Source organism: Porites lutea, chromosome 2 (assembly GCF_958299795.1).
Source record: "Porites lutea chromosome 2, jaPorLute2.1, whole genome shotgun sequence".
NCBI classification, from domain to species: domain Eukaryota; kingdom Metazoa; phylum Cnidaria; class Anthozoa; order Scleractinia; family Poritidae; genus Porites; species Porites lutea.
In genome coordinates this window covers 16,421,581-16,442,316 of record NC_133202.1, presented here as the reverse complement: position 1 = coordinate 16,442,316, position 20,736 = coordinate 16,421,581, and the positions used below count along the sequence as shown (strand labels likewise).

The 20,736-nt window shown below is 39.0% G+C and overlaps 1 protein-coding gene across 1 annotated transcript; it reads right to left on the bottom strand.

Annotated features, from left to right (window-relative positions):
- Window positions 1-1,056: 1,056 nt before the first annotated feature.
- On the bottom strand, window positions 1,057-20,652 carry LOC140927877 (cyclin-D1-binding protein 1 homolog). The gene is made up of 12 exons (XM_073377575.1): window positions 20,513-20,652; window positions 19,835-19,906; window positions 18,453-18,532; window positions 17,820-17,901; window positions 15,564-15,660; window positions 14,254-14,327; window positions 13,048-13,124; window positions 4,572-4,694; window positions 3,269-3,390; window positions 2,207-2,267; window positions 2,055-2,101; window positions 1,057-1,472 (listed from the first exon to the last, which is right to left on the bottom strand). Exons 1-12 carry the CDS (start codon window positions 20,586-20,588, stop codon window positions 1,352-1,354), a joined length of 1,032 nt encoding a protein of 343 aa, XP_073233676.1. The 5' UTR covers window positions 20,589-20,652; the 3' UTR covers window positions 1,057-1,351.
- Between the last annotated feature and the right edge of the window lie 84 nt (window positions 20,653-20,736).

The following is a 20,736-nucleotide window of genomic DNA, read 5'->3' as shown; positions in this document are numbered from 1 at the left end:
GATTTTGAATAAACACAACATTATAGCGTGGATTTGTTGGCCTTATATCTACGCCGAATGATGATCTACATACAGTATTTTATGATGTAGTAAGCCTGCGCGGGAGCTGCCCGCGGTCCTCAGTTGAAGAGCTTCGACTTGATTCAATTGTCTCCCTGCGTGTAAAGAGTCTTTCCTTACAAGAAAAGAATATGCTATTTGTAGATCACCCCCTCAAATAGAAGCATATTTAGTCGGGACTCGTTCAGTTAGAAGAGATTTAAATGCCATCTCCGACAGAAAGAAAACTGAAATTTAACTTGGCCCTGTCCACTTGTCCAGAAATACAGGCGACAGCGAAAATAGGGAATCTGGCGAAAAATCGCCATGGGGAAAAATTGAAAAGGGAGATTGCAAGAGGCGCTTACCCTGTCACGTTGTATAAGCGTAGAACGACAATAATTTTTGGAATCTCCGGTCTAGTTCAAATTAGTCACATTATACTGTCATACTATACTTTTGGTGGGGGCATAGGGATTGGGGGAGAGGGGTGCGTGTTGGAAATGTCCCAGTTAAAAATAATGAAAGTCGTTTCTTATTTCATATGGCTAACTTGCCTATTTTCATTCATACTGGTAGAAGTTACACGCCCACTCCAAGGGTTAGGAGTAGCTTACACTCAAGCCGGAAAAATTGTAGTTGTAATCTATACTTCCCGAACTATTAAACCACTGCATCGCGCAGCAGCCAGTAGCCAACAGCCAGCAGCCCAATGAACCTCCGTTATGGGGATCTTGTTTTAATAGACGCCTTTAACTGACTGAGGTATACGCCGTCTCAGTTGTTCTCTTTAATTGTTTTTGCTGTAAACAAACCAAAAATGGGGAGGAAGGCCTCATCTCAAACCACGGCGACCAATTAAAGTCTTTTAATTTAAAACTGGCCTGACCAAGAAAAACTTAACACAGGTGCCCATATTTCGGGTACAAGTATGAAGTCCGTGTCATGAAAAATAAAACGCACATTAACAACAACAAAAGATTATTTTCCAAGTTTTTTTATTCAATGTTTCACTTCAAATAGATTGTCAAGAGCAGCTAAAATTTTTCAGTGAGTTTAAAAAAGGTACCTTCAGCCATATCATTTATAAAATTGGCACCGGCGTTTCTTTAAGAACATGAAGACTAGAGGAGGATTTTGCACATGTAGTGATGTGCACTTTTCTTCACTCAACCGATCCTTTCTCGCCTTATGATAAAACGACGAGGGTGGTATCATTCTAGGATTTTGATCATCACTCGTTTTACTCTGCAGAATGACGACTCCTAATTCAGTTCAGCAGAATTAATTTACTAGTTATTCACTTAATAAATCACGTATCTGATCCTTCTTGTTCTTGAAGAAGACCCGTTATTTTGTTCAGATTGTGGTCGATTGCTTTATTCAAAAAGTCAAGCCAAGAAGAATCTGAGTCCACGGTAAAATGAGAATTCCTAAAGAAAAAAAAGTAGAGCATGACAATTAAAAGTTTAAAACGTTTTCAGTTGAGTGTTACAAAACCAAAAACCAAAGTAATGATTCTGGCCAATTAGAACTGAGGCAGACAATCCGATCAACCAACTAGGACTCAAGCCGGAAGCAAACTGCTTGTAAGCGCGGGAAAAAAGTGCGTGAGCAGGTCAGCGTTGCTTTTGACCTTTTTACTGACTGGTCCACAATGCTGCGCGAGATTTTTTCAGCTACATCACATTAAACGTCGCAATAACCAAATCATTGCAACTACTTTTGGAATACTCCCAAAGCTCGATTGAAAACCATTGTCTACCAATGGGAACATAGATCACGAGCTGATCACGCCAGCGCGCGACTTCTCGCGTTTAAAACCTGTTGCATGCATTAAACTTGTCTCAGTTTTGCTAAGTCAACAAACTACATGCTCGTGCAACCATGAGATTTTAAAATTATTACTTTGGTTTAAGAGAATACCTAACTAAACCACGACCCTTTTTGAGATGCTTGCTAGATTAACTTCAATCTATAAAATTAGATGAAACGTTTCATGTTAAGGGTTTTACCTTGCCCTGGTAAGCAAATCTTTCAACTGATCAGCAAGCTTTGATGTCTGCATTGAAGAAAAAATGCGAAAAACAACATCTTTTAGCTTGAGAATCATCTTCAGTTAACTTTCCATCACACGGATTAAACACATAACGCAAACTTAACTTACACATTCCTTGACATTCTGACGATTCATTGGATAATAAAGACTCATAACAACATCATCGACACTGCAATGAAAAAGAAACAAACGTTAGCGACACAATCGTTGGTGGTAAAACGTCAGAGCCGTCTAAAGTACAGAATATGGGACGCTAGCAATACAAACGAAGAGGGGGAGGGCAAAGGAACCTAGTTTCCTTTCCTTTTCCCCCTCCCTCTCCTCCTCTTTAAAAAAAGACATCTTGATTTTCCTCTCTCTGTTCTCGCTCCGACCGTTCGCGCCCTGCTACACTACGTTTTAACAATCCTGGCTGCTTGTTTCTCTTCCCGCTTCTTGGCTTCTTCCATGCGCGTTTAATTTTCAGTCCTCTTCAATAAAACCAAGCGCGTACTCATGCCTCAGCTGTACCTGTCACGCCCTACGTTTCTTAGTGTCCTAATCCAGCTTGTCTTTCTCGTTTGCGCTTAACCGTGAATAACGTTTCACGCTAGGCTAAATAACGCCTAATGTGCAAGCTCTGAAGCCTTAGTGAAGTACTCTTAATACGGTACAACACCATGCAAGCGTACAGTACACCTAACAGATGATTGCACAGTGACTGTATAATGTATTCTAGTTCAATCAGTGAAAAACAGACCCTTCCACGGTTTTTTAAAAACTTATGACTGGGACCAGTTAGCGAAACCGTCAACACGGCTAAAAAAGAACCCCTTTAAATTAGAAAACATGCCAATCAATTTTCAACCAGATTTCTCATTGGTAGTGAGCCAACAAAGATATAGCTCCGCAAATTCGCCGAATATTACAGACTTTTGTATACAGGTGGGGGGAAGAAAGTTCGTCTCACAACCATTAAAAGGTCGGTAAGATTTCATAAGGTTTTGGAGCAATATCTCTGCAAATTTCCTGATTTTAAGACGCTCTTTCCAGCAGTGTCAATTGATATTCGCTAACTGGTCTTTGGCAGGGTGTATCTCCCGCGCTTTTCCCGCGCTAACATGACGACAATGATGATGTTCCTATTGGTTGAACTACCCGTGATTGTTATAATAAGCCAAATATTTTTACCTTGGACTGGTCCTTAAGACCCCGTCTGCCATTTCGTCCAATTGTTGAATATTTTCTACAGAAGTTGCTTGACCTGAAGTTTTAATTGCTCCAGAAATCTTTTTCACGCACGATCGACAGGCCTAGGGAAAGATATCGCATTGAAGCTTAAGAGCAGGTCACTGGTCTTCCGGCCTAAGGGTTGTTTTCCACTGTCGCGAAATTCTTCCGTGCGAACGGACGTAAAATTTACGTGTTTAAATGAAATAGAGACAGTGTATGAAAGGCTACGCGTAAACGTAAAAGTTGAGCAGGGTTTTTGACTTTTACGAATACGTGACCTTCCATACATTGTCTCTATTTTATTTGCGCCCGGAAAATTTACGTGTACGCACGGAAAAATTACGCGACAGCGAAAATCAACCCTTAGGGACGGGAAAAAGGGGAGTGGGTGTGGGGGGCAGGCCTTAAGGTACACGTTATTTACGAGGCATACTATATAGCCGAATTCGAATTGCTACATATTAACTAAAAAGAATTATGAGAAGATAACAGATGGGGACTCAAAGTTTATCTGTTGTTGTGTTGGTTGTGTTGACAACGTCTCCTTTGTTGCTCGCAGATTGGAGACTAAGTGAATGAGGAAATTACTCAAATCGTCTTTTCAGGCCAGATATAACAACAAGAGAGAAGTGGTATAGACGAACTCAAGTCACCCGATATTCATTTCACCCGAAGCTCCTCATCTAACTACACAGCCATGAAGTCACTTAAGAGCCTTATCGTGAGGATACTCCTGCTTTAGGTCAATTTCGTACCAAAATCATTACTTACTACCTTTATCCATATACGAAATGCTCCTTTAGGGTAATGAAGGAGATAATGAAGGAACAATTTTCTTATGACCTTGAAAAATGGTTTCGGTAAGTATTCGTTGTTTGTTTGCCAGCCGTGGGATGAAGAGATCAAAACATGGACTCTTCGTTTTCCCACCAAAGAAAACCCTAATATAGAGAAGGCATTGTTCGATGGGCCAATCGTTTTAAAGCTAAAAAACAATTTAAAAAAATTCTAGCTGGAAATGCTACGGGCGCAAATGAATCCACCCTAAGAATGTTGGTTAATTAGTCTAATTAATTTACATTTGGCTTTTTCCTTTTTTCATTTTTCTAGGACAACGTTATTGCAATTAGGTGTATGTGCCTAAGCGTGAATTAACCCGAGGTTCAGCCAATATAGCTTTGTACGAGATATCGGGCAGTCATACAGCGGGTTCCACAACCAATTAATGAGGGTCTACTTTGAAATCAACTGAATCACTTACTTTGACTAATCCTACACAAGGTGGAACCAACAGTCTGTCTTCAGAGGACCAACCCTGTTTAATGGCTTCTGTGTCATCACCATCATCATCATTATCACCTTGACATCCATTACCCTTTTGAGCCTACAACAAAACAATATTATTATATTATCCTGAATTTTTCTCTGATGAATCCTTGAGGCATATCAGCTATTAAGTACAGGTAACCAGTTCACAAATACAGTAATTTGAAGGAAGATAAATGATACGTTCTTTTTTTTCCACGAAGCCCAGCCCTTTTTATTCTCAAAATACATCATTAGCATTCCCTGTCCACTACCCCAAAGAGACAATAGGTGTAGGTTCTTTTCTGCTATTCATAAATTAAGAAGTGAGTCTCTCAGAAGGGATTTTCGTGGTGATGCCAATTGAAAACCTTTCACTCATCAGTTTACAAACAGGAGCACTGACATGCATTCTGGAAAACCAAGAGGTTCACAGTAAAAGGTTAGCCTGCGTAGTGGGCGTTGAGAGGGGTAGAGGATAGGGAGGAAGGGAAAAAGGGAGGGGATTGGGGAGAGAGGGTAAGGAACGCCTGCTATAAGAGCCCCCCCTTTGTTCATTTCTGCGTGCGCTGGCGTCCGCAAATTCCTGATTGGCTGAGCTGTGATGAGTAACTTATTGTCATGTATTAGTAAGGGATAACCATGATGCAGGCATCAAGGAAATGTTTTCTACTTGGCATAAGCTTTGGAATATCAAAATAACTCCAATCATGTAGCAACTTAGCGTTGAAACCCGAACTAGAACCAACTGTAACAGATTGTTTAACAGGAAAAGATGTTCAGGACTCTTTGCATACTGGAGCTGTCCAAAAACCAAGCGGCGATTCTTGTCAGACATCTGTAATGCCGATTTCTCCTTTTATTATTCGCGTATCAGGCTGGTGACTGTTCTGTTAATGTAACCTACCGTGCTTTTTCCCCTTCGCCCTTCCCCTCCCCTTTTTGCGCCTTCCATGCAGGCTATCTTAGGTTTGTTGTAAAAAGTTTAATATTTATGGGACATCACACTGTGGCAGACTTAGTCACATGTTGAAGTGAGGAAAAGGAATGAACTTTTTAAAAGTTAAACAATCTTTTTTTAAGTTTTACCACCGTGTCTCAGAAAGATTCATCACTGTTCCAAAACAATAAAAAATCTATTTCTTGCAATTGCTGCAGCGTGAGAAAATGAAGTTATCATCATTAATTTTTCCAAAAAACAAGAATACTGAAGGGCTATGTGTATGGTGTCCAATTACAGTGTAGACTCTACTGATTTCAGACACAAAAATTCAATTTTACTGCTACTAGAAAAGCACAGGTCGAATTAAAGTATTTAAGTGGTTTCATTGTAATGCATGCCTTTCCCATTAAAGAGGTGTCAGTAGTAAACCGAATTTAAAGCAAAATTTAATAAACAAACGGACTGAAAACATCCATTATCCATCTTTTGTGCTTAACAATTATAGTTATCTAGTGTTAACTATCGGTGCACCAAGCACCTATATTACTAATCTAGCCATTTTTTTTCCAACATTTGAAAAGAACAATAAAAGGACTTCTGTCTCCTACCTTCTTTCAGCGAGTACTATACAGTTCAAGGTCATTATTCGCGCGTTTTTTATTTCTTATCGGCGTCCAAAACAGCAAGCGCCGATGTCATGTTTATCAAAAAATCTTTTTCTGCAGCGCGTTGCTTGGTATAAAATAGAACTGAGAGATTGCTATAAGATGAACACTATGTAAATTCTGCGTTCCTTCTTCAATAGTGATCAGCAGCCTCCTTTTAGTTGGTAAAGGCAACGTGTTTCCGTTTCTTAATGACAACTCCAAGGACGCCATCTTGTCAAGTACACTACAACACCAGTGCACCGGTGCAATAGTGCACCGGTGTTTATTCGTACGTAAAGGTTTTCTCCGCATCACCTGGGTTTGCACCACAGTAAACGCATGTTAAGAGTTTGCTTTCAAACATTATTTAAAATTGTTCTTCGCTCTCCAAATCAGAGCAACCCTGAAACTAAGTCATTGCGCGAATAGGGTGAGAAAAAGGTATGCAAAAAATGAGACTTAGGTAAATTAAGGCTTTGCTACATGGCGGTACACCGGTACAGTGCACTGGTGCACTGTCGGCATGTATATAAGGGGCCTGCTAAAGATAGCTTTTAAACATTTTATATCGATACTGACATGGGAAAAGCTGGAGCTGAGCGATTGCGTGAATCACGCAAGAGGAAGAAACAAAAGAAACGAGAATAAAATGCAAGGTTTTACGTGAAGAACGAAGATAAAATACTTGAAGATAGAAAAGAGGAACGAAGAAAGAAGCGTCCTCGCATTGTTGTAGAACAAGAGCGTGAAAGTAAAGGACCCAAACCAAACTGGCGGCTTTATAAAGCAAAACAGAGAACGAGAAAGAAGGCAGAAAAAGAAACAACAGCATCTACAAATGTTCCCGTTTCACCTAATGCTGTCCGAGGAGCATTTCCTAACAGAACCTCTCGAAAACGAGCTGTCGACAGTACGAGAGCAAATCTTCCAAGTAGTCCAAGAAAAAAGTTGCTGTCATTGCTTCTCTTGTTTAAAGTCCCACAACACAGCATGCTCTCCACCGACTGGGATATCTGAAGTCGCCAGAAAACCAAGAGGAGGAAAGAATGGCATCTGCAGTTTTGGAGGATGCTAAAACATCACTTCAGGCAACAAAAAGAAAAAGATCAAACGATGACCGTGCTGCCACGCACGTCAGTCTTTCATTTCTTTCAGGAGAAAAAGTAAATAGTGGAAAACTTAAAAGTAAGGTCTCACAAAGATTAAGCATAAATAGGAAACGCTTGAGTAACGCCTATAAACATCGTGTCAAGACACTTAGAAAAGACAAGTCCTGCTGGCTCTTCACTGAAAGACAGACACGATCAGATTCCATCCCCTCTGAACACCGCAAGCTCGCGTACGATTTCTGGTCGAGTCCAGGCCCACTGGTAACACGAAAGACATAATTCGCAAAAGAGTGGCTGAAAGAATCTACACCTGCCATGCAAACCAAGTGTTGGAAAAAACAGACTGAAGCGTACCTAGAATTTAAAGCCAAGCATCCAGAAGTTAAGATGGGTCAGAGAAGTTTTGAAACATGCAAACCATTTTTCATAGTGGCCCCAAGGAGCCAAGACAAAATTACTTGCTGTTGTCGGCTTCATGTTGAGACACGGATGGTATTTCAATCTTGTATAAAATTTCGTAGAAGTGTCATTGCTAAGAATGGTCAAGACGAAAATTGTCCAATTCTTGAACACTTGAATGATGTGGTGAACAAAACGATGTGCCCTAAGGCGGAAAGCAATAGCTATCATCGCAAAGAGTGCGTTAACAGAGAATGTGATAGATGTGGCGTAAACAAACTGGAGCTCCTGAATGAAGAGAAAGATGTCAGACATAACGCTCCCTTAGTAACCCTGCAGAAATTTGAATACGTACCATTGGGCCAAACACAGGATGGACAAGAAAAGAAGAAGCTTCAGCTGGTGAAGAAAAAAACAACTCCGGGTGTCATGTTTGATAACTTAAAATCTTTACTGCACGATTTTTTTCCCACCAGTTTCGTGCAAGTTGGCAAAGCAAACAGGTGAAGGATCTGATAGAACATCTACCCCCTGAGCACGTATGTTGTATCCATGACTACTCAGAGAACTATAGCTGCACAAGTCAGAACTAGTTGCAGAGCCAATATTATTCCCAAACGCAGGCATCCATACAATGAACTGTTTTACACAGGCACGCGATTAAAGATGTTGATGGTGTTGACAGCACCTTAGAGGAGCCAATCATCGTTACAGAACACATTTTTGTTATTTCCCCAGACACAAAACATGACCACCACTCAGTCCATCAGGTACGAAACTGGTGGCAGAATATCTAGAAGATATAAAGTACGATGTTGAAGTGATGGACGAGTGGACTGATGGCTGTTCTGCCCAGTTCAAGAGTCGTCACTGTATGGGGGATGTTTCCTTTTCCCACTCAGACTTTGGCTACTGAACGATTCGCAATAATTATTACTTTGAAACGTCACACGCTAAAGGTCCGCAAGAGAGCGCAGGGGCTAATTTAAGACATAAGGCAGACATGGCAGTTATTAAGGGGCAGGAAAATATCCAAAAGGCGGAAGACCTTTATAATTTTGCTCAAAATTCTTTGTGAAGAAAGTCAACCTGATCCTGGGGAAGAATATTACTTACTTAAAATAACTGGAAATGGCCCAGAGCATCTCCGAAGAAGGGTTAAGGATGACTGGGGCATGTGCTTTCCACCAGGAGCTGAAGTAGTAAGGGGCCACTTCTTGATAAGACGACAGGAAGATCCCTCTCTTCATTCCTACTGTATAGAGAAAGAAAAACTGGCGGTCGTTTATGCGGCTACTGCGCGCTACATATGCCCTGAGCTTGAAAGTCAGATAAGCAACGACAAGGAAATAATTGAACTGTCTGAGCAATTACATCTTGATATTCTTGAATCACTAAATGGATTCGAAGTCATTCCTAAGCACTGTCTAGTGAGTTATGCAGGACCTATGTTGCGGTGACGTTTACGAAACGATCAAATGGGTTTGAGACAAATACTTTGTGTGCAACATCTTATATTTAGCAAGAAACTGAACGATAGAAAACTAGTGGTTTCATATGTATCTTGCATAAATCGTTGTAGCTTTTTCGAGTAATTGAAGTAATTAAACAATCGGTATTTATAAGCGAGCATTAAAACCAAGTGGAGCTCTTGGTTGAGTGGGGGAGGAGGGTCACAAACCACCCCCCCTCCCCCCTTGTAACCCCAAATGTACGCAATTAAAGCGAAATTTCTTCCACAAAACTGAGAAACCCTGAAGGCGGTTGTGTGTAAAATGAACTGGGATGCTGACCCCCCCCCCCCCCCGGAAAAAAAATAAATAAATAATAAATAAGTACAAACAAACAAAACAAAACAGAACAAAAACAAATCAAAACAACAACAAAAAAAACTGAAGGCACGTTAACCATAAAAAAGAAATTCCTGTACTGGTAGTTTTTACTCCAAATTAAGATAAGGAGAGCATAATCGGACACAACGAAATAAGCATTAAAGCATCATTATTATTTTTATTTAACTTTTTGTCTTAAATTACTTACTTACTTAATGAATTAATAGTGTTAAACTAATGAGGGCCACACTGAAAACTCCCATGGCGATTTGGGCCCCTTTTCAAATATTATTATAATCACAAAATGAAAAAATAATAATAATAAAAAAAACCTGTTTTACACTGCAGCTCTATCATATTTCTTTAACCGATTGTTCATGCTGATTACGCATTATTTCCAGTTTTGCTCTTTTTGTTCTTCCTCACAAGGATAAGCCTTGAAGAAATATTCGCGCACCTTCGATACTAAATTTTCATTCCGTGCTGGTTTCTGTACAGTCCCGTAAATACTTTTCCCCACTCTCATCTCCTTTGTACTTAACTCGTTCAAAAGAACGACAGCAAAATAGAATTGACTGACTTTAGCCTGTATCTTTTTGTTTTTAAGCTGGGATAAGGCCTCATTTGTCAGATGAGGTATTTCGCCCGACTAGTCCAAGGCAATATTGGATTGAACTACGTTTTCCGATCTGGAAGAGGTTGGTGCCTGATTATTCACCATTCCTTGCGACCCCGAACCTTCTTTGCTAACGTCTGTCACCAGTGTTTCCACTTTCTCCCTCATGGCTTCAAGTTCGTTCAAAATAACTGGTTGATTCGAGAGAAGCAATGAAAGAGTATTTCATATTGCAGTTTTATTTTCACTTGATGTAATGGAAGGGGTTGGGTGGGAAACAGAGGGGTACCTAGGCCCCTATTTATGTGGCTAAGGTTGGCACCTCCCGGAAGAGTGTTAAGAACATCAAAAGATGGCACTGAGGGCAAAAAATTATAGCTGGTTTTAACCGGCTGCAGAGCAGAATATGTTGTTGTATTTGTAGTGGTGGCTGCAACAACTGATGCGTACGTTATGGCCAGAGGTGGTAAGCTTTGATTACCACTGTCATCACACGTGGCTATTTCTGCTCCAGGAGATGTTGGAACAAAACTCTTAAGGGGAAACACTTGATCAGTGCTTACACTAGTTTATTTTTTGTGATTTGCTAGCGTATTGAACTATTTACACTTAAAAAATCTTCATTCAACTTTCGCAATGTCTTTTCAATAGCAGACCTTATATTTCTGCTTCTTTGGCTGCTACCTTAAAGCCTTTTTTTTTTTTTTTTTTTTCATTTGCTATATTTTGAAGTGTCAAAAAGGCGGTCTTGACTGAGCAAAAATTTTTTCGCCGGGTAACGTGACTGTCACCCAAGTCCGAAAATTATTTTGAGTCCTGAAATTGCCCTTTTGTGGTAATGTACAAATGAAGAAACTGGCGTACTATTAATCAATCACAACATGTGTGGTCTTTTTGAGCCAAAAATCTAAGATTATATATTAGTACTAAAAACAATGAAGAACTTTGTGGCGGAAAGCTGTTGTTGTTGCTCTATTTCAGAACGAAAACAATAACACTTACCAGTCAAGGCGATAATTTTAGCGGGAATACATGGATTTGCAGCATTCCAGTTAACTTCCACCATGCTTCCTTCTTTAACTTTTGCCATACTCGAGACAATTTTACTTGTCTTTGCCGTTTCCAGGGTGTTGTCCAGGGGAAAATAAATAAAGCGTATTTGTAACTTTTAAGTGCTAGACGAGTAGACATTTTTTGACCGGGTAAAGTCAATTTTGAGCAAGGAGTCGCTTTGGTTTGCCGAGAAACTACTGAAGAAACTTTTTTTAACAAACAAATTCTCTAGGGTAAGCTTGTTATATACCGGTTATACCTAGTATCACATTTCTATATTCTCGGTGTCAAATTGGGCCTCTTAATTGTAACTTATGGGTGTAAGGGAAATGACGCGGTAAAAAATGACTTGTTGCGGGGTGTTTCAAAACGGCAGTTCACATTTCAATTCAATTCTAGCGCAAAAAAAAAACATCTCCCTGTGAGGATGTTAAAAACAAGACAACCACAAAAAACAGAACACGCAACTTTCTCCAGTGACTTCTTCTGGACACGTCGTCGACATATTCCCATGATATGGAAATTTTTGCCAAATCAAGCACTATAATATCTTCAGTGCGTGCCCAGATAATTCTTTTAACGAGATTTTTGAGCTGACAATCATTTATAGTGTCGCAGAAGCGAATGGATTCAAACTCATGACTCGAGGCCTTTCTCACTATTGCTGGATCAGAAGCAATTCGGTGCCACATTTTCAGACTCGACAAATGGTTCTTCGCAGAAGCCTAAAAGGTATGAAGCTAAAAATGTGCAAAATCACATCTTCAGAAAGTTCGCTGAATTGTGCCATGAACTAACTTAAAATGGCTGTTGTAGGGCGGTATACAATTTTTTCCGAATACAGGGTAAATGCAATGTCGATGTTTTTCTGAGCTTTCTAGTGTTAGTCCTTCTTCTTCCAAATTAGAATGAAATAAAATTCTACCCTCTCGTGCACTATTTAAAGAGCACAGTGCACCGTACACGGTTCACCATTCACCTTTTTAAATCGATCAACCCTCCACGCTAATCAAGGCTTGAAAAGGGAATTGGAAGATGTTACAACAAGTCCTCAGTACTCGGCACCGTTTACTTTAACACACAAGTCAAAAATCTATTTATGATCAATCTTAATACTCTGACAATGGCGTATGAATATGAAGCTTTCTTCTGCTCTAGTGCACCGGTGCACTGGTGCACCAGTGCACCATCTGTAACAGTCTTGGGAATCAACATCATACACATAGCCGAAGACTGTGCCTCTATAAACGAAATTTGATAAATCTTTGAACACTAGCCTGTGGCCAGCCAACCTGGTTTAACCACTGCCTGGTTAGCTCAGTTGGGAGAGTGCCGGTCTGCCAAGCGGTAGGTCATGGGTTCAAACCCCGACCAGACCAACAGTCAGGGTCTCTAAATAACTGAGAAGAAAGTGCTGCCTTTGTAATGACATCTGCAAACGGTTAGACTTTCTAGTCTTCACGGCTAAGGACGAAAAACCGTACGTCCCGTCTCACAGCACTTTCACTGATCTGTTCTTGTGGGACATAAAAGAACCCACGCCACTGTTTGAAAAGAGTAGGGGACGTACACCTCGGTGGTGTGGCCAACCTTTACGGGTTGTGGGATTGGGTAGGGATGGCACCTCGCATGGGACATGAGTCCCATTTGTCCCCATTCCCTCTTGGCAGGCCTGTGTCTAGAAAAGCTGGTAAAATCAAATCAAATAAAAAATAACTCCTCCCCTGACCCTCCCTCCCAATATTTTCTTTTATCATGGAAGTGGGGGCAGGGGGGACTGTTAACAGGCTAAAACAACCATTCCCAGATGAAAAAGAGAAAGACATTACTTACTTCATCAAGCTCTGAGAGTGCATCTTTAATGAGCTCTGAATTAGACTCCAGTACTGCTATGACTGCCTGTTTATTATCTGACAAAAAGATAATCATCATTTTAGAACCTAAATGCTATCGTTTTTTAATTGCCTTGTAACATTCTAACATCCTTACTTACTACACCTATTCATTTGCATCCATGGAATCAAAAATCAAAAACCCCTTTACCCTCTAAGCTACTTTATATCCACTTGTATTCTCCCAGCCAGTCTTCATACATTTATTTATAAGGAATTGGTTGAGAGAAATTGTTTAAAGATCAGAGCATTTTCCTTTAGTGACCAATTTCTTAGTTCTTATAACCTTTTCTCTTGAGTATGTATTGTTCATGTTAGAAGAAAATTGGTGTTGATCACTCTTGGAACTGTCAAGGGTACCAAAGGAAAGCACTGCTCAAGAGCTTTCATTTGAATATACAACACTGTAGTTAGGTTTATAGGTTGTTTAGGATTTCAGCCACAGACTTAAAAGTTTGCACCACATTGTACACATAATAACAGCACCATACAAAAGTACATCTGACCAGGCCAAACAATAATAATTAAATTCTTGTTATTCCTCCCACAGCATCCAAAGTAAGGAACAAAAATTTCAAAGCTAAAAAATCACTCCAAAATCCTGGTCGCTCCTTCTTTGATAACACACTGTTCTATAGACAACAATCATGATTTACATAACCTTGTACCTGCCTGTACAGCGGGAGAGGGGGAAAAAAAAAAAAGGGAATGATGAGCCCCCCCATCCCACCCTAGGGGGATTTGAAGGGCACTTTGGGTAGGAATGGGCCACCGAGGCCTGACTGGGTTTAAGATAAAAATTGTTAATTTTTATTTGCTGCTCTTTTTTCAGACAAGATGATAATGACCCTGATTTACTTTATTTAACATAAAGGATTACATAATTGTTTTAAACTATGATTATAGAATTCGATATTTTTGGAAACAAGTTGCTGGTTCATGTACCACAAATGTTTCTAACCCAAAAAGATACGCTGTTCAAGACACTAAATAGTGAATATTATATACCTGGTTTAAGACACCACACCCTAAAAACCATACTCTGCTCTGCACTACATACCCATTTAGGCCAAATATTTCTCAGAAGACATGGAATAGTTTCTCTAGTATTATCAGTATTCCACTGTAGACAAATGAGTGCATTAACCTTTTGGAAGATGTTGAAGGCCATCACAGTGTTCCCATAGTGTTCCAGTTGACTGAGTCTTAGCACTAGCAACACTGTACATGATAAGGGACAAATCAGAGAGCATCAGACAGACAGACAAGACAACATTCTATTGCTTAAAAAAGTCTGTGCTGTAAGGAAAATTGAAGGGAGCCCAGTGCTCTGAACCTGTAAAATCTAGGGTGCCCATCATATGATTTGTATGAAAAAACCAAGATCTTCTTGTCGCACGAAGGCAACAGTTGGGTGCCAGGGACCACCAGGCTCTGCTAAAGCACAGCCCTGGTAAATGATCATTGTACAGTGCAACCTCAATATTATGAAGGGCCAAGGGCCTGGCAACATCTTCGCTATCATGAGGTTTTGTTATATTGACAGAGGTTCTTTTTCATATCTTTTACGATTACTACTTCCTTATAAAGAGGTTTGTTATATTGAGGTTGTATAAAGGACTTATACCACCACTGTATAAAGGACTTAAGTGTGACAAGGATGAAACTTATTAATTTTCAGACTGTTGCTGGACACAATGATCAGACAAAGAAACTCCTGCTTGGTCAGTCTTGTTTCTGACCAGTAAAAATATTAGGGAAAAAACTTAACTAATTCTTGTGAAATTTACTATTTGTGTTTATAAAAAGATACAAAACTCTAAGATTTACAGGTGAGGATTTGGCCGTTTGTTGAAGAATGAGAGTGCATGTGACCACAATAACATCAATGGTTAGTTAGGTTTTTGGCTGGACAAGTTGCCATTCTGCCATTATTTTGAGCCCTGTATGATCAATATGTTACTGAAGCTCTTGGTGCAAAAGCTGTCTTCTTTATATGCAAAGAAGTACATAGTAAACACAGGAAACATTGGACCCCATCAGATGAAGATTCTTGGACTCTCGTTTACCCAATCTAGCCCAGCACTCTGTGACTTGCAACACCATATTTTCTTGCATAAGCTCCCTTGCATTATTTATCTCAAACTTGTGTGGTGGATCTACCGTTTTGTTTGAATCTCCATTTTATTTAACTCAGCCCCCCATTTGTTAACGAGAGTTTTTATTTCTTTATCATTTCAACCAAGCATCAAGTAGTAAGTATTGATACTTGGCATCCTCAAATTTTTACCACTGGTAATGTTTGAGGGGCTTACTGGAGACCCTGTATACAATCGAGAAGTAACACGGCTGGTTAATTAAAGGCGAATAGAGAGTAACTTTAGTCCATTCCAAAATATAAGTTCTACCTACTTACGATATGAGTTAAACAGACAAGAGATATACAAGTATCCATACCTGGAACAACCTTCCTTTATAAATGATGTTGCAAGAGCTTGGCAGTCTTCTACTACAGTAATAACAGTTTCTTGAAGTTTCTTGTGAAGATTTTTTCCTAAAACAAAAAGCTGTTTTGTACGAATCATGAACATGATATGGATTCAACTCAATAGATTAAAATAAACAAGTAACTATTAAAAAACAATGTGTTGTACAACAGTTGAGACAATATAATAAGATAATATATTGTTACATAGCCTCCCATGCAGGCATTTTTAGGGGAGCTCGTTTTTCATCCCTCCCCACAAACGCCTGCTCAACGGAAAACAACATTCCTTTCCCATTGTTTTATTTGCGTGGTAAGTGACCAATCAACAATTGTGCAATAAAGTGTTGACAGGCTAAATACGACTGAACATGACCCTAGAGTTACCGTTTTCCTTCTTTTGTTTCCTTCACTAAGGTTATGCAGTGCATGGAGTATTCTAAATTTTGACTAAATCTTATTTTTGCCACTCTGAATTGAACATTTATTAGAGGTCAGAAAGCTTTCCCAGTGTTTCATGCAGATTGAGTAATTATCAGAGTACCTGGCGGTCAAGGTCAACTTTCCAGAATTTGGAAAGTACAATGTGATTGGCTAAGCTTGGGAAAGGAATGTTGTCTTCGGTTGTGCAGACGTTTGTGGGGAGGGATGAAAAACGAGCTCCCCTATAAACACCTGCGTGGGAGGCTAATTATTACATGGCCTATAGAATTTGATGAAAATTATCTTTAGCCCTTTAAGCCTCAGTTGTGGTTGTTACCAAATTCCTCCGCAATTAAAACATAAATGCTTAATCAAGCAGCCTGGCAGGTCATGAGAAATAAGGAGGATCACTCAGGAATGAGAATGACATTTTACAGATTCTCCCCACTATTCCTATCGGAAACATATGAAAACAGAAAGGAGAAATTGCATAATACTGGAAGTTAAAAGGTTAAAGATAATCAGACTGGCCACTGCAGGGCTGCAAATAACAGTCAGTCATGGGACATCAGCCAACCAAAAGTCAAGAGTCTGACAAAATCTTACCTGTGTTCGGACATTATATATGGCGAATTTTTTTATCGTAAATCATTTTACAGTAAGAAAGAATAAACATCTACCTTGAGTAAATCCTCACAGTCACAAAACAAAATTGACTTGGGTAATGAAGTTTTCTACATTATCATAGTATGTCTTCTGATTTACTCGAAAGGTAGCATAATGCTTCTCGAAAGTAGCGAAATGTTTGTTTTTGTTCATATTTTAGGGACGGGATATACAAATAAAGTTCAAGCTTTTTTTATGGTGATGTCCAACCAAAATGTCCGACCAAGATGGTGTCTTTAATAGTACCTAGGACATATGACCTTTCAAGAGAAGAATAATTATTTTCAGCCCTGGGGCTCGTTTCTCGAAAGTCCCGATAACTAACAGGCCTGTAAAGCTGTTTTGGTTTACATGCAAGATAGAGGTTTCAGTAGTTTTGCATCTAACATGATAAAACTATTAGTTAATGAAACAAAATTGAGTGGTTTGCTAGCCACAGGAACCGCACTCTTCTTCTTTATAAATTATTTGGATTTGAATATTTGCTTTCGGGCCTGAAAAGTTACCACGACTTTCGAGAAACGGGCCCTTGGGCTATGATTTTTTGGGGAAGCAGTGGTGGAGCAAAAGTTAGAGTGCTCAGTCAAGTTCCATAACACTGATGCAATTTTTGGGATAAGTTATAACCTGAGAAAACAGCCGACACGACGCTGCTAAATGATATCTGAAAAATAACTGCAAAAATTCCATACTGATGTTGCGCCACTACCCAGATCTGGGTAGTGCAGCCTTCTGATTGGCTTAAAAATTGGCTTTATCCAGACAGAAGCACTATCCATATGTGACGCATCACCAGTGTGGAATTTCTGCGCTTGTTTCTCAGACGTCATTTCACAGGGGAACATGAGGTGGTGTTGCAAAATGTTTTCTCAGGCTGGCGATGACTTTGTTGTTGGCTCTTTTCTCTTCTCTGAAGAAGGAATTTTGTCATCCTTGTAATTTATTAAAACGTATGCACAGCAAATTGTATCAAATCCAATTAACCCAACATTGTTTCAAGCCTAACTGATGAATACCTCTTTAAAAACCCTACTTTTTCTTTTTGAAAACAATGCTCAGATGGGTATGCAAATATTTGTGACAGTTTAGCATCCAACTCAACTGCTAACAGTACTAAGTACTTTCAATACTAAACCTACCTTGAGACAGCGGCAAGGAATGATATATCGTTAGCATAGCAATGACCGCTGTTTCAAAACCAGTCAAAAGACACTGCAGCTCCTAGCAAAGTAATTTGATAACAGAAAATCCTCAATCTACCCAGTAACTAAACTCAATACAGCTAAGAAAAGATTTGGTTACAGATGATAAACTAAGAAACTAGGAAAGCATCAGTTTTATGACAACCAAGTATTAAATACCCCTTTCTTCTCTTTTATATTTTAAGCCAATAATATAATGATTTTACTACACCGTGAAACAGATACTAACAACTAATGCCAAATAGCTACAAGTAAACGAAAGGATTTTATAAATTATGTGTAGTCATCTCACGTAAAATGCCCTTAATACTGAATTATTACTAATTGATTGTTCCTGGTAGATTAAAAAATCCTGGCAAATGAAAAAATCCTGTCAATTCAAACCAGAATAAATCAGGTTACTGTTGAAGCATCAAACATTTTTATGTAAGTACAGGCTTTCAATAGTGTCACAGAACCTTTATCAATGGATGGAAATTTTGGCTTTGGAGATTTATGATGGAAAAACATGTGACAAAGATCCTGTGATGGAATGAAACCTGATTTGTTCTGATTTGTCAAATTCCTCACTTCAACAGATGGCGCTGGAGGTTTGGAAAAGGACACTGTCAATTTTGTGGCTTCTTTGGAAACTGCTTTGAATGTCATTCCTGAGAAAAAACAAAGAAGACTTAATTATCACCACTCATCCTTTTTTCAAAAAAAAAACAAACTCTCTTCCATCATTATTTTATGCACTATTTTAATTATAACAAGGATAAATTGCCCAGAACAACAAGGAGCAGTGGTAAACTTAGACTCCCGTCTATAAAGTTAGAATGTACGAAAAAGACCTTTTTTATCGTGGTTGTGTTTATTCAGGTTTTAAGATTTTTATGATTTTACTTGTAATTTAATTTTAAAGTCCTTTATATAACATTTAATAGCTATTTTTAATTATTGTAATTAATTATCACCTCTAAAGGATAGCAGCTTTTATTTTGTACAAAAACTGAAGGAGTTACCCTATTGACATAAAGGTTTCTATCTATCTATTTCCAAACATTTTCTGTCATTTTCTTTGGAGCGTTTTCGATTATCATAGTATCATGATCAGTCCATCAAAAGAGAAACATTAACAACAATTATTTCTTTCCTGGGGGTATGACTATCCCCTATTTTTCCCTTTTTTTTTTTTTTTTTTCGACAACCCAAATTTTTGGCTTTTTTAGGAACAATGAAGTTTAACCTTTTAATCTGAAAAATGAGCATTGTAACAGCATTCCCAGGCAGAAAAATTTCAGTGGTGTATCTTTTTTGCTTTAAATTGATGTACTCTGATATCAACCATCATATTTTCCACTATATTGAGTTTGTGTCGCTTTAGTGAGCAAGTCTTGTTGTTTCCAGGCTCCATGGCAAAGACGCTGGGGTTTCAGACCTCCTATTCTCAGACTTCCTGTGATTTTTTTTAGGTTTTTTTCTTTCATCCGAACGACCAACCTAAAATTAGGCAACGCAGCTGATGCTTATTGAAAAAAACGGGGATGGCTTGTCTGCCAAACAGAATTCCATAATAATAATATTTATTCTAATTCTATTATAGTATGCCACCCCCTTTCCGAGTTCCCCCAGGCCTCTGTATGAAACGAGGTTAGGTGCTCAACCTTTGATATCAAATGATTTTTCATTCTCCTGCAAATAAAACTTATTTCCACAAGAAAGGTTGACTTGGCCTTATTTTGAAAGTGAGGGTTTTTGGAACTCGGAAGTGGCCTATTGAAAGGTCTTGCTAGGGACCGTAATATGAATTTTGGAATAAATAGATTTTGAAATTTTGAAAAAACAAAGGTTAAATTCCGAAGTAAAACACTGAAAAGCTGCTGCTGCCGCTGATGATGATGATGATGATGATGATGATGATGATGACAATGAAAGAAGTAAGTCTTAAATTTAAGCCTTCCTTAATCTACCTAATTTCATCCAAAACTCCTCCAAAGAGAAATTCATTTCCAAGTCTTCCATCACTTGACCTAAACTTCCCTCTGTGAAAAAAAAGGAACAAAAGAATTTTAAAAAGTGACATTAACCTCTTCCACATGAGTTGCATTACTGTTGATCTTTTGAAGTGTGTGGCATACCATAAAATGACATACCGTATTTATTCGAATAAGCGCCCAACCTTGAATAAGCGCCCACCTCGAATAAGCACCCATCCTAAAAAGTTAAATAAGCGCCCAGCTTCGAATAAGCGCCCACCCCCTCCTCCCCCCAATCAAACTCAAATTAGCGATCACCCCCATCCCACCCACTTGAATGAATAAATTCTAATTAGCGACTTCCCCGGGAAAGGAGTTTTCTTCAGAGTAATTTACAGAAACCTTGCTTTGTTACTTCTTCACGTTTTGTTATTAGCATTTATTGTTTTGTTGCAAAATAAACATACTTCACTTGCTGAAAATGGTGAAAATTCAATAAGCGCCTAGCCTTGAATAAACGCCGACCTCCAATAAGCGCCCACCCTGCGCTCTCAAGGTCCAAAAATTTAATAAGCGCCCAGGGCGGTTAATCGAATAAATACGGTAAATCACTGTCATCTGTTGTACTGAAACACGCTGAAAGAGTTTGCATTTTTGTTTATACAACCTTACCTTTTATTTTTCCTACACATAGTTCAAGAGTATCTATCAACGATTGCAAAACTTCTTCTGCTCCATCACCCGCCATATTGAAAGCTTTCGTCGTTTTCCTCGAGCGTCACGAAGATTTCCGACAATAGCCAATAACGACATAGCCACGTGACCTTTCAATCAAAAATGGCCGCCGCAGTTGTAGTGATAAATATTTATGATTTACTTTGAAGAGCGTCTGAGAA

Bases quoted from the DNA above. Each gene is read 5' to 3' on its own strand.
- LOC140927877 (XM_073377575.1), bottom strand. From the start codon at position 20,588: ATGGCGGGTGATGGAGCAGAAGAAGTTTTGCAATCGTTGATAGATACT. The intron at 18,533-19,834 runs GTAGATTAAGGA...GTTTTTTCTCAG, and splicing joins GGAGTTTTGGATGAAATTAG to GAATGACATTCAAAGCAGTT. The intron at 2,102-2,206 runs GTAAGTTAAGTT...TCTTCAATGCAG, and splicing joins GTCAGAATGTCAAGGAATGT to ACATCAAAGCTTGCTGATCA.